This window comes from Microtus oregoni, unplaced genomic scaffold (genome assembly GCF_018167655.1).
Source record: "Microtus oregoni isolate MIOR12 unplaced genomic scaffold, Mior012 000002F_ref0000024, whole genome shotgun sequence".
NCBI lineage: Eukaryota > Metazoa > Chordata > Mammalia > Rodentia > Cricetidae > Microtus > Microtus oregoni.
Window position 1 is genome coordinate 67,405,001 of NW_024543061.1, and position 14,261 is coordinate 67,419,261.

Genomic DNA, 14,261 nt, shown 5'->3' on the forward strand with positions numbered 1-14,261 from the left:
TGCAAAAGCTTGGTAAGGTGCTGCCACCGGATAGGCCACACTCAACATTTTCTGGCTTATCTCTAAGCACTAACTTGGTCTCATGGGTTGTCAGTGGTGGGGTAAGTGGGCCTCGGGTTTCAGGAGAAGGGCCTCAGAGGGCAAAGGTGGCCCAGCTGTCCCAGCTGCTGAGGGTGTTCACGTGCATGCGTTCAAGGCTGAAAGCCAGGTGTGCCGGGTGTAGGACCCACTGTCTTATCTGTTGGCTTGGCAGGACACAGAGAGGTTTCAAGCCCGCAGTCGGGAGCTGGAAAAGAAGCTGAGCGCCAAGGAGCAGGAGCTGGAGCGTCTCATCCAGAAGCAGAGCAGGGTAGGTTACTGCGCAGACTCCGTGGCCCTTCAGCGCGCCCAGCTCACCTTCGCTTCTGCCCCACCGCCTCTCATGGGTTTTTAAACTTGCCCCGAGAAGACTTGTGTGTCTGTATGTGTCTTCCTTTAAAGTCTCCATACGGTGGATATATCCACATATGCATGCAATCATACCACTGGGTAGACCGAGGCAGAAGGATTGTGAGTTCCAGGACAGCCTTGTGGACAGAGTTCAAAGTACAGCCTGGGCTTTGTAGGGAGACCCTATCTCAAAATGCTAAAAGTACTTTAAGCATTTTAAAATTTAAATTTAAAACAAAGTCACAGATGACCCTAGATAACGCCAGTTGTGTGTTTAACCTAGAAAAGTCCCCACGAGTCCCCAACCCCCGTGGATCTGAGGACAGTTTCACATAAATATACACAAGGTAATTAAGGATGCTCAACCTTGAAGCTGGATTAGGTCTCCTGCAGAAGGAAGGAGGGATCCAAGGGAGTACAGAGACACTTGTGAGACCCTGACACTGCAGGGGAAGTGCAGGCTTAGTTGCCCTCTTCGGCAAAGTTGTGTACAACCCCAGCTGGTAAAGTCTCTTCAAAAATTGCCCATGTGCCTGGACAGGGTCCATGGCCTGCTTCCTCTGGAACACAGCCAGATGGAAACATCGGCCACTCCCTTCTCAGTGCCTGAGCAGAGAAACAGACTGTGTGGCACACTCTGCAAGGTGACAGCTATGCCTGGAACTAAGGACACCAGGCTCATGGTACCAGGCTGCCAGGCCAAGTGTCTTGCTCAGCAGCCTCCTCAGGAAAGCAAGAACTTTTTTGGGCGGGGGTGGGGGGGGGAATAGAGGCCATGGTAGCACTGATTTCTAGTCTCAGTTTGCCTGGTCCTTGGAGAAACCCATCCCTGACTAGACCGGGACACATGGTTTTCCTAGGAACAGAGACTATTTTTAGCAACAGGCAAACATAAGCTTGAAGATCCCCCTACTGAGGCTGGGGCTGCTGCCCCTGCTGATCGCTAAGCTTTAGGTCTAAGCCTCTTTCCTCTTTGTAGCAAGAGGCTGCAAACCCTGGGACCTGCCTGCCGCCTTTCCAACTCCGTCCACAGTCGTACCTTGTCTCGCTCCTCCTTTGCCTCCTCTCCGTTATGCATTAAATTCATAGCAATTACATTTATCCCTCAAATGAATGATTGCCACTCCATTTAATTACCGCACGCCTGCTGATAACACAGGAGTCTCATGAGAGACTTACAACATTCCTTGTTGCTGCTCTTCTCCCCTCACCGGCCACATTTAGGAAACTAAATTTATTACGATCTATTTGCCTTGGTGTGTTGCTTTGTCTGGAGAGGGTTGGAAGCCCCACAACACCTTTTCAGCAGCAGAGAAGAGCTGAAGTTATCAAAATGGACATTTTTAAGTTGCTTTAGGCATGCAAGGAAAGGCATGGGGTCTGTTTGACCTGGTTTGACCTTCAGAATCCCCAAGGTCCGTGGCACTCAAGCAAGTCTGTCTCTTAGGTGAAGGGAACTGGGGTCCTGAAGTGGAGAGGAGAAAGGATATGGGCAAATTTCCTACTACCTGTATTCACCACAGGGAAGGTGGCTTTATGATGAACAGTCACTTAACTGTTCTCTGTTCCCATCGGGGACCAAGGCAAAGATGCTGGCTTAGATGGCAAAAGGGATTTAGATTTGGTCTCCTGCCCATGGTGCCTTCAGGAAGGAAGACGCAGGTCATCTGTGAAATTTTCACTGCTAGCAATCCTATAGAATGAGGCCACCCCAGGCCTATCCGGTAGTCGAGACCGGAAGGACAGAATATGCTGTGAAGGCTGCTTCTGCCTGAAGAGTTGTCTCCATGGGAGTGATGGGGCAGAAGAGTGCTAACTTGGGTTTGAGGGCAGTACGGAGCTGAGCCTGCAATAGCCCTGGCCCTGATCATCCTTCCTCTCTGTCCCCTCTTTGTAGCTGGAAGGCCAGTGCACAGCTCTCCACAATGACAAACATGAAACCAAGGCTGAGAACACCAAGCTGAGACTCACTAACCAGGAGCTGGCCCGCGAGTTGGAGCGCACCTCGCGAGAACTCCAGGAGGCGCAGCAGCAGCTGGAGAGCCTGCAGAGAGAGGCCTGTGAGCTGCAGCAGGAGAAAGAGATGTGAGCCCCTCAACCACCCCCCCCCCCCGACTGCCAGCTGTTCTGTTCTGGGCTGGGGACCAGTATCTTTCTTTCCAAAAACCTGTTCCCTGGCCTGTGTGTAAAGCGGAGACTTAGGATCCTTATTTCCTGAAGGTCCATCTTCTCCCTCCTCTTCTCTCCTTCCTTTCTTCAACAGATTCTCACTATGGAGCACAGATTGGCCTTGACCTTATCATGCTCCTGCCTCAGTGCTCCTTTCAGTACGTTCCTAGGTATGTCAAGGTGACAGGCAGGGTTTGTCTTCAAGGCCCTGGTCTCCAGAAAGGTGTTATCAGATAGAAAGACCGGCTATTCTACCCACACATAAGGAGGCAGCCTGAGCAAAGACTGAAAGAGCAGAGGGCCCTTGATGCCCATGGCAGGCTAGAGACCAGGAGCCTCAGGTGAATGGGAGTGGGGAGGCTTCTGAGGTCAGCTGACAATGCGAATCATGTAGTATGTGAATATGTATGTGAATCATGACTGGAACCATGACTCAATCCCTAGCCACTTTTTTTTTCTTGCAGTATTTCTCTGGGAAGACTGGGAATCCCACAGCTCTCAAAGTTTGGCTTCCTGTTCACTGTCCTTAGCACCCCGCCACTGTGAAGCTAAACAGAGGCAGAGCCATGCCTGAGAGCAAATCGAGAGGCTCTTCATCTACAGCTGGAGGGGCTGATGCCAAAGCAGCCCTTCACCTTTGGGGATATCAGATTTTTGAGAGCAAAGGACTCTGAGACCAGGCAAAGGGACTCTCTTATCTATTTGGCCACTTGTTTATCTACATACTCATTGATACCCTCCCCTGACAAGTGGCCATGGCAAATTATTCCATGCCAGGTACCTTGGGCCTTCGACGTGTCTCACCAAGGTCAAGAATTAGACTTCCTCTCTTTCGATCACACCGTGTCCTTACAGGGCTGGTGGACTGTCAATCTGACTGAAGGGGCAAGCAAGGTGAAGCCCCAGATGTTAACTGTGACACATGCCCTTCTCACACCCCAGAGGATAATAAGCCTTCTGGACACACCCATTCCCAACTAAGAGCAGCACCCACCTTGCTTGCTCACTCCTCACTTCTTCACCCATCGATACATCCATCCTGCCAGGAATCACTGTGCATTTGAAAGGCATCAAGGGTTCTGATTTCAGGGCATGGGATGATAGGCTGACCAGCATTAAGGCTCTGCACATCCTCAGTGCCTTTGTTCAGAATGAAAGACCTCACTTTATCTGAGTGCTGGCAAGATTCTGGGACGTGAAGTACATCCAAAATGCCCCCACGGTTCTGCTTCTGTGTAGAGTCAGAGCCATTTGTGATGGACTGTCTGAATGAGAGGGACAAAATGTGTGCGGCCTAGGAATGTCATCCTAGTATCTCAAATTGTAAGATAAAGAAATGACTCCCAAGAAGCTGTCTTAGAATGAAACCCAGCCCCCACGTCAGGGCTTTGGATTGCTAGTCAGGGGCACCATGCGTTCCATCAAACAGGCCGAGTCAGTTCTTCCTGTCTGAGAGCAGGGTGCCAAGGCATAGGGACCGACAGAATTAGGGATTCAGGCACTTCAAATCCAACCAAGCTCTCAAAGCTGTGAACATCTGAAGGCAGAAACATTAAGACAGCGAAGGGAGACAGACACTTGTGCGGAGGGAGCATGCCAGCCCAGCTCCGGGAGTTGGAAGCCTTCACACATCTCTTCTTCATTAAAGAAGCCAGAGATGCGATCTCTGAAAAGATGGGGTCAAGGGCATGAGGAGGAACGAGAATCAGGAAGTGCATGTTCAGGAGCCAGGAGTACGGTATGGATGCGGTGGACCCAGGAGAGCCTTCCCGCCCAGAGAAACCGGGGAAAGAGTGCAAGAGCTTGGACTGATTTTCTGAAGAACAGAGACTCAGACCAACACTAGTAACAGCACCATAAAGCTCCCAGTCAGAAAGATCACAGGCTCAGACAAGCCACACAGTCAGCTAAGATTAAGACAGGGTCTAAACTTCTTTTTCCCGGTGTTCCTGGGTGTCTTGTGGTGCCGTATTGCTTCAGAACTGCCGGGAGGGGAGAAGGAGGAGACAGGGAGTAAGCATTCTCGACCATTTATCAGCAAGCATTGCAAATGGACAAAATTAATTTCCCCGTGCTCTGAAAACATTGAAGGTAGGAAAACTAGATTTGGGGATGAGATAGAGGGAAAAAAACCTCTCAAGCAGTGAGATAACACAAAAATGAAGGCCAGCCGAAAAATTGTACCTCTGAGCTGATTTTTAATTAACTTTTATCTTGAAGATACAGTTTAAGACAAGATACAAAAGAATGACTCCCCAAGAGAAGTTTGTCTCCTTCCATGACCCCTTTCTCCTGTGGATCCTAGAGTCTGTTACGCATGTGCAAATATATTCTCATACACACGCACACACACAAGCACACAATACACATAAATGCACATGCATATGTACGTGCACACACTCAGGCACACACTTATACACATGTACATGCATGCATACACATAAGCGCACATGTACAAACACACACACACACACACACACTCATACACACACACAAACGCTTTCCTTTGGAGACTGGCAGCCATCCAGACATACAGGTCTGTTTTGCCTTTTTCACTTAACAACATATTTTGTAGAATGTTTCATGGCTCCTTTCTTTCCTTAAAACAAAACCAACATTAGCTCTCTGTGGGAAATGACCAACTTCCCATCAAGGACTGTAACAAAAGGCAGCTGGTCCTCTCTGTCCCAGTTTGTTATCACGCAGGAAGAGGTGACCTCTAGCTCAGAGGGATTAAAAGATTAGCCAATGAAATATCTGAGAGCCACTGTTTAATGATGCCCCTTGGTTAACACACAAAACTGTATAGCTGGATATAGCTATATGTGTGCATTTATGTGTATACTAATCACCATAGATACGTGTTCACTTGATAGACAGATGAGCATGTATTTGCATAGGCATGTTCTCTCTCTCTCTCTCTCTCTCTCTCTCTCTCTCTCTGTGTGTGTGTGTGTGTGTTTGTGTGTGTGTGTCTGCTGGCGCTGTACACAGAGGCAAAGAAGACCTAAACAGCATGAGACTTGTCAACTGCTTTCTCAGTCAAACACTGACGCCACAGACCTCAGCTCTGCAGTGAGTTCCTGCCCTCAGCAGGGGACAACTTCTCTGTGGTCCCTGCTAGGCAGGGGTAGGAACTGGGGAGGAGTGCCTGAGCTGGGCATAGGCCTCTTCAGCAGCTGGGACCCAGACAGGAGCAGGCAGGGATGTATGTGTTGTGCTAACCAGAGCAGAGTCCCAGACAGGGGCTCAGGGACCTGGTTTGTGTAATGGGAAATAGACTGTTTTCCCTTAAGTTGAAATTAAATATAATTGGTAATAAAATGCGAGGAATTCACATCTCTGCAGGAGCCAGCAGACTGGTGTTGCTCAATTAGGATTGTCTGAGGTGAACTTAGAATTTGAGTCAGTTATGGTTGTCAAGTGACTTTGTAATTGTTCTGTAAAGAAGAAGAAAGGAAAGACACGGATTATGCTTAGGGCTGAAGTTATCAGGCACTTGGTGGGAGGGTCCCCAGGCAGACATTCAGAGGTGGCAGAGGGGTGACTGTCCTTATAGCCCAGTGAGCACAGTCAGATGGGAAGTGACACGTTTATCAGGCTGCTGGGTGCTTTCTGCCAGAGAACCACACCGCTGTGGAAACAGGAACCCCAGGGCCTTGGTGGTGAGATGGCAGAGATACTTGGATATTGTGTGAAGCCCAGGAGCAAGATGAGGCACAGCTGCCCACTTCCGTCATTCCTTTCCCTCCCTCCCCTTCTCCCTTCCTTCCCTCTCTCACCTCTGTTGTTTCCTCTCTGAAATGCCGCCGCCGTTTGCTTGTACAATAGTAGCTGATCCCCCTCCTCCCTTCCCCATGGCCTCCACTCATTTGGCGGTGTCTCCCTCCTCCTCAGGGAAGTGTACCGAGTGACAGAGAGTCTGCAGCGGGAGAAGTCAGGCCTCCTGAAGCAGCTGGATTTCCTAAGGTGAGTTTGTCAGGGGCTTCTTCCCTGCCTGTACTCTGGAACAACACTGATACCAAATGGAGTAGTATTTTTCTCATGGGGACCACCAGCCCAAAAATAATGACACAGAGACTTATTATTAGTTATAAAAGCTCAGCCTTAGCTTTGGCTTGGTTTGAACTAGTTTTTAGAACTTAAATTAACCCATATTTTTAAATAACCCATATTTTTAAATCTACATTCTTCCACAAGGCCCATTACCCCATCTCTGTACTGCCCATTCTGTTTCCTCCACGTCTGCCTACTGATCCCTCTTTCTTCTTCCCAGAGTTCTCTCTCTTTGATCAGAAGTCCCACATATGTGCTCCTGCCTAGCCATTGGTCTTTCGACTTTTTATCACACCGATCACAGCAATACATTTTCACACAGTGTACGAATATCCCACAACAACCAAGAGTGCCCACCTTTCCCCCAGTCACCAGCGTATGTGTCGGACAGCTGAGTGCTGCCTACTGGGGATATGTCCTTGTCTCCTTGCATGCCCACCTTCCTCTATGGTCCATTCCTCTTCGTTTCAGCCTCTGCCTCCTCCTTGGTGTCCTTATGGGGCAGTGCATGATCCTTGGTTGAGGTGGAATAGGTCTGGATGTGCAGTTACTCTATGGCAAGTATACAGTCTCACCTCCAACAGAAGCAGGACATGGTGAATTCTGGAACCAACAAAGAGCATCTTGGTGTTAGAGAAATGAAATCCATGTCTGGCTGACTCTTCCCTCAGCCCTGGAATGAGTAAATGAATCACACTTAGGGCCAGGAAAGGAGTTTCCCCAGCTTGGTATGGAAGGTAAGCCTGGACAATGGCAAAGTGAGCTGCTCATGCTTGAAGAAGGCTCATGTTGGCTAAGTGGTGAGCTGGCGACCTGAATGAGAGTTTAGAAGGCCTTTAAGCTCAACCTTTCCTGGCTGTCATTGAAAACAATAAGACACTGCGAGTGTTCCCTTTAAGAAGGATGGCATTGCAGGTCCCTTATCTCGGTTGTCATTCCTCGGGGCTGCCTGAAATCTGATCCTGCAGGGCACAGCCCACTTAGCAAAGTGCTAGGCTCGCAGTCACAGCCAGCAGATCTCTGCATTATGGTCACTAGTGCCTGACTGCTCCTGAGCCTGCTCATCCCCTCCAGAAGTGAGGACTGGTTCACGGCCACCAGCACAAATAGGTGCAGAATCACAGGCCTGATATGAGGGAGGGGGCCCTCCCTCTTGCATCACCGCAAGAGCCTTGCAGTTATTTGTGTCTAGTTCGCCTCATAAACAGCCCACATCCTGAGTGTGTTCACTCACCCACTCTGAACTTCCGCTAAACCTTCAGGAACGCTCCACTTTCTACCCTCCCACTTGGTCTCCTGCTTCAGAAATAGCCTGGAGGAGTTCACTGAGCTTGCTCCCCGTTGCCAGCACCCATGTCTCTGACTCTGTAGATGTGCTGTGGGCTCCCAGTGCTCCTAGCTCAGGCTATCCCCATGTCATCCTTGTTCCCAACTAGAGTTCTCAAATGGATCCATCCTCTCCTGATCTGTTGGCTTTCACACTGACTTCCCATCTTTCAGTGCTCAGTGATCCAGGCTGCCTTTCTCCCCAGCAGTTCCACCCAAACTGTCCTTGCCCACATCACCAATGACTTGGACTTTTTCAAAAATATCAGTCCATTCTCAGGACTGAACCTTTGTCTCTGACAGTCTGTTCTCAGCAGAATTTTGGAAGGGAGCGATCGTCTCGGTGCTGGAATCAAACCATGACCTCCCCTGTCAGATATCCCACCTAACCCCACCAGAAAGCCATGATTTCCCTTATTTGGAGTAACAATCAAAGCCTTTACTGTGGCCCCGAGGGCTGTGATTCGTCAAGTCTCCATCCACCCACTGTTCTCCAACCTCATCTCTATAAGCTCCCTGTGTCCCTCCCTCCTATTTCTCCCACACATGAATTTATCACAATCAAGCCTTTGCCCTGTGCAACCCTCTGCCCAAATACTCTTTCCCCAGATATCCACCCAGCTCTCCTCCCCTCCCTCGGGTTTGTCAGATGCTGCCTCATCAGCCAGGGCTTCCCTGACCATTTGGGTTGAAAGGCTTGGCATTCTCTGCTTCTCCTTTTCCCAAATGCCCGCTTTAGTTTCACTCCCAACCTCATACAAGCTTCCTGAGTCCAGAACTTGGTGGCTGTTCACTCCTGCATCCTTGATGCTGAACTAAGGGGTAAGCAACTCATTCCATCCATGTTCACAAACGGATGAACTGGGTAAAGAAGGAGCCCGCTGGACGGGGGACACACCATCCTGCCCCCAAGTGATGGAGGCTGACTGTTCCTCAAGGGCAGTGTGTATCACAAGACCACTCAGTCTTTTCCCCTGCCTCTGGGCTGATTTGCACCTGAACTCCCCTCTGCCCATAGCCACACCCCCATATCAGGCTTTCTCCTGCAGCCATCTGTCTGGGTAATGGGATGCGACTGTCAACCACAGACTCCATGTTGAATAGCTTTCCCTTACTATCCACAGGGAAAGGAACAAGCATCTCCGGGACGAACGGGACATAAGTTTTCAGGTAATTGGTTCACTCTCTTGGGGATGGGGCAGAGTTAGACAAGGCCCAGGGACAACTGATCAAGACTGCCCTGATCCTTACGGCATGTTGGGTCCTTTCTATATGGGCAGGATGAAAGTATAAGATATTATGCAAGCAATAAAAAGGTAATCACGCACATGAAGGGAAATAAATGCCTTCCTCTTGGCACAATCAGACTCAAGTGTTTGGAAGAGCCACGCGTTTCTTGGATGCAAAAGTGACGGTTCCATCCGTGAGATGGCACAGTTGAAATGTCATTATCACCTGAAGTGAAAGGCTCAGTTTGTTCTTTCATTTAAATTTTTATCTCCTGATAAAAATCTCAGACTTGGCACTGTCAGAAAGCAAATTTACAGTGCACACATAGCTGTTTATACAGTTGATCTCATGTACATTTCCTTCTCTCCGTACCTGAGCACAGTGCTCCTTCCTCTCCCGAATGGTGTGCCACCCACAGGGTTTCACCAGGCATGCCGAAGAGACAGAATACTGCACCTCCTTCTCCACCTCCCTTTTAGGACAGGAGACACTGGCTTCCCTGAAAGGGCAGGGCGGCTCGAGAGGAATTCCTCATTGTGAGATTCTCACGCCGTGAACTTGTGTGTCATTGGAGAAGGAATTGGTTACCTTTGCCCATGATCCCAACTGTCACTGAAGGAAGGAGAGTTCCTGCCCTCATTCTCCCAGGTTGTAAGGCTATTTGAGGAAAAAGACCTTCTCCAAAAGAGGGTGGTGTGTGCTGAGGCCTTGGCTGAGCCCATAAGGTCAGCCTCTGAGGGCTGGTGTGCCTTGCCTCAGGCCCTGCCTGGCTTACGCTGCTGTCCCGAGGGTCCTTGTCATTCCACTTCCTCTTTGACATCACAGGCCAGCGGGCAACCATGTCAGATGCCCACGCATGTGTACTGTCAGAGCAAGACTTAAGCCTACACTTGTTGGTCTGATAATGATAATGATTATAATTGTTTTGGAAGAAATACTAATTTTTGAAAGCTCCCAACCAAATGCCTTCCTGAACCCTTCACCTGCCCAACTCATTTTGTTTTGAAAGAGACAGGGTGGAAGGAAGAGCACCAGGAGGAAATCAAAGAAAAGGGGTAGAGCCCAATTGATGCAGAATAGTCATTAAGATTTGCCTGGAATCATTAAAGTCATGCCCTCAGGGGTGCTGGGGGCTCAGCAGTTCCTCCTCTCGTTATGAGTCGACAGAAGGAAGCCTGGGTCGGCTGATTAAGGCAGAACTTTCTCTGTGATCTGACTCCACACATCTCCTGGAGGAAGTCTGTCCCAGGTTCTGAGCCCTGCTCCTCTAAGTTTCTGTGTTACAGGTATCTGGGCAGTTCATCCACATCCAGCCTGCTTCCACAAATGACTGTAGAAGTCCTGGGCTAGTGAGGGTGTTGTGGGCAGAGCCCTGAGCTAGCTGCCCCTTTGGGTGGCTCCCTATCTCAACACCTCATGGGCTTTGGTGGGAAAGGGAGATTAGAGCCACAAGGAAGAATGTGGCTTAAAATACCAGGAGCTTTTGGACTGTACATATTTTCCTATGCAGTAAATATCTTTGTCTTCTTTTTTGATCTCTTGCAAATTACCAGTGTCCCTGTGAAGAATAACCCCGAAGGCCCCAGGCACTCCACCCTGTATTCCCTCCTCTAAGTGGATTTCTGGGAGGGAGATGGGGAATCCTAGTTGTGGTGTGTGTGTGGGGGGGGGGGGGATACAGGGCAGTGGGTTACTGAACTGGATGCGGGGGAGTGGTGGTCAGGAAGCCTGCCCCGCTTCTCCCATTTAGAGTCCTGTCTAGAGCCTTCCCTCATTTCTGCTCAAGCATCAAGATGAATCCATCCACAGGCGTGGATCTCAGGGCATTTTGTGTTTTTGCAGAAAGATAAGGCGGCCAAGACAAACACAGCTGTTTCCAAGGCAAGCAGGAAGCAGAGATCTGGCTCTGTGATCGGCAAATATGTGGACGGCAGGGAAATTCTCGGGAGGTAAGTCATCACCCACCATTCCTCCTTCCTCCATTCAGTCATTTCACACCTTTTGGGAGCTGCCTCTGGGCCCACATCTACTGGTCTTTGAGCTGTGGCCCTACTAGGGAGGCCTAGAATCTTGGAGGACATGGTCCTCTCTGTTGTGACATCCAAACTGGTCGGAGACTACTCAGAGCAAACCTGTAGGACGGACGCCATCTCAGCGGCTATCCTGCCTTGCTGAGAGCCTGCAGACAGCCATTGATGGGAACTGCAGACCAACTGAGAAAGGAAGGAAGGAAGAAGAGGAAAAGGAGGAGGAAGAGAAGGTGATCAAGGAGGAAGTGACTGGACAGTGCGCCATTTCCTGGATCCACTTGGTTTCTCTGGAATATAATTATACTGACTGTGAGCTGAATTAAAATGTCATATAGAATCACCATTAGCTGGAACCCTTTAGAGACAAAATTAAGGCTTGTGATTGACAGATCATTCCAACAATTCATGTTTAACTAACTCAAAGACAACATGCTATGTAGCTGTTGGAGGGCACATGAATTGTGGAAAGGGTCAGCCTGCTGCTCATTGATACAGACAAGCCAGTCCCCTCCTCCTCTTTAGAGCAGGTACTCCATTCACACGGATGGACACAGAGAGGTCAGGGCAGCCTTTCCCTCCAATATCAGATTGAGGGAGAAGATGTGTAAAATCACTTACAGAGGCGTGCAAGCATGAACTGAAAAGATGCATAAAGTAAAAGTGACTTTGGGATGGAAATGTGCTGATCAGGGAAACCCCTGGGTCAGATCATCATGAATTATCTTGCAATAGCTCAATAATGAGGTACAATCTGGAGGCCAAATTTTTACTCTTGTATTTGCCAGCCTGCTGGTTTCTCCGAACTGAATGGATTTCTAGATTGATTGACTTGACAGTCATTTGTAGATTACCTACTTTGCATCTGACATTCTTTCAGGCCTTGCGACTTTCCCACTATGTCTCTCCACTAGCAAATGCTCATTTAATAGAGAGGTGTTGAGTGGCCACTATTTGTGAGGTCCAGTGCCAGTCACTGGAACAGAGTTTTGCAAAACAGCCCCTTCCCTCTTTCATGAGCTCACAGCCAAGCGGCAGAAATAGAGAATAATCCGCTAAACATCAAAGTGTGTGCTCTGAATTCCAATATCGATTTTGGCAAAAGCAGCTACTCTCTCTACTGCTGGCAGGAAGTGTTTGGTGGCAAAACAAAAATGAGCTTAGACATGCTAAGCTGAAGCCATTACGGAATGTCAACAGCACTTGAGATGTTCCCAAATAAAACACTTTTTCCAAGAAGAGCTTCATTTTAGAGCACGCTTAAATGGTTGTTTCTTTTTCTGGTAGAAAACTTTCAGGAAAATATGTGTGTGTGTGTGTGTGTGTGTGTGTGTGTGTGTTTGCATGTGCATGTACATGTTCATGTTGCATGTACAAGCAGCTAAGAATGAGAACGAGATAATCAGATCATGGTCTCAATAGTGTACAGATACAGAGGAAGGTGTGCTGGAGAGAAGCCAGTTGGCTTTTATTTAACCTGTATCATAAGTAGAGAAAAGTGTTCAAATTTCTGTAAATCTTTTACTCTCTATCCAAACCAATTTACCGCCGTTGAAAGTAAAGACTGTCTTAATTTGTCCTTCAGAATCATAGCTAGCTTTAGAAAGTGATGGGTTCACATTGGTTTTCTTTTCCCTTGCTATTATTGACCTTAGGAAGAACAAACACCAGAAGCCAGGAGCAAGGTCAATGACGCTTCTTTGTTCAGCACTGTTTCTGTGTCCCTTAATCAAACAGTTCCTTTCTCCATTTCTCCTTTGACCTTGTCACCTTGCTGGTTCATCTGCATTCGTTTTCATGCATTCGTGTGTGTGTGTGTGTGTGTGTGTGTGTGTGCCTGTGTGTGTGTTCATAGATCATGCCTGTTACCTTTGAAATACTCTCACCTTGAACTGTTCACTAGGACAGAAGGATCTCAGTGTTCTGGATACCTGTACAGATTTTGCTCCCCAAACCCTTAGAAAACACAGTCTGTGCCCAATGCCCCAACTGCATAGGGTTCCTTCCTCCTCCTCTTGTCCTCTTTGCTCGTAGCACTTAAATGCTTCCAGAATCACTAGCTGTGCAGGAGCCAGGCTGGATGAAAAGCAGGCCTGCTCGCCTCATCACTACACTCCTCTTGTCCTCTTTGCTCGTAGCACCTAAATGCTTCCAGAAGCAAGTATATACCAAAGTAAAGGCCACCTGCTCCTCCCTCTATTTTAGGAAGTCAGAAAGGAAGAGGAGGATGCATGACCCAAGCCCATTTATAATGATCTGTCTCTGAGTCAGGGGACGTCTGTCATGGGTAGGAGGAGGTCCCCCACAGCGACAGGACTTGAACACTGCTGAGGGATGCTCCGTGCACAGGTGCTCTATGAGGGTGCCCTGCGTGGGTGTGCCCTGTATGAGTGTGCATTGTGCGGGTGCGTCCTGTGTAAGAGTGCCCTGCGTGGGTGTGTCCTGTATGAGTGTGCACTGTGTGGGTGCGTCCTGTGTAAGAGTGCCCTGCGTGGGTGTGCCCTGTATGAGTGTGCACTGTGTGGGTGCGTCCTGTGTAAGAGTGCCCTGCGTGGGTGTGCCCTGTATGAGTGTGCATTGTGTGGGTGCGTCCTGTGTAAGAGTGTCCTGTGTGGGTGTGCCCTGTGTGGGCGTGTGCTACTTGGCTATCTCTCTCATGCGTTCTCTTACATATGAACAGGCTAGGTGGATGGACCCTGTTTTGTGATGAGGAAACAGAGGTGTGAGGGGTCGATACGGACATGCAGTTGAAGAGGGCGTGTGGCGGGAGCAGAGCCCGGCCACATTATTGTTCTCCTAGGGTACCTATCTCCAACCCTGTGAATCCCTTTCTTCATTCCCTTCTCCTTCGTTGAACAAACCAGGCCATAAGAATATATGTGTGCCGTTTGCTGCATCAGTCCTCTCTTAGTCCAGCACCACACGAAGACAGGGCCTTTAGTTTTAATTGCTATTTGGCAATGATCTTCACCAGCATCTTCATCCCTGGCAGTCGTGGCGGCAGCAGCATGTGGCAGCCCTTAT

At 49.0% G+C, this 14,261-nt stretch overlaps 1 protein-coding gene across 2 annotated transcripts in view; it reads left to right on the top strand.

Moving 5' to 3' along the window:
- Positions 1-14,261, top strand: part of Cracr2a (calcium release activated channel regulator 2A) — a 107,608-nt gene that overhangs the window by 66,769 nt on the left and 26,578 nt on the right. For both annotated transcript variants that reach the window (XM_041640017.1, XM_041640027.1), the window contains exons 8-12: positions 254-349; positions 2,327-2,514; positions 6,496-6,567; positions 9,105-9,150; positions 11,053-11,159. In XM_041640017.1, the coding sequence (XP_041495951.1) occupies positions 254-349; positions 2,327-2,514; positions 6,496-6,567; positions 9,105-9,150; positions 11,053-11,159 (509 nt within the window). The remainder of the gene's footprint in view (positions 1-253; positions 350-2,326; positions 2,515-6,495; positions 6,568-9,104; positions 9,151-11,052; positions 11,160-14,261) is intronic.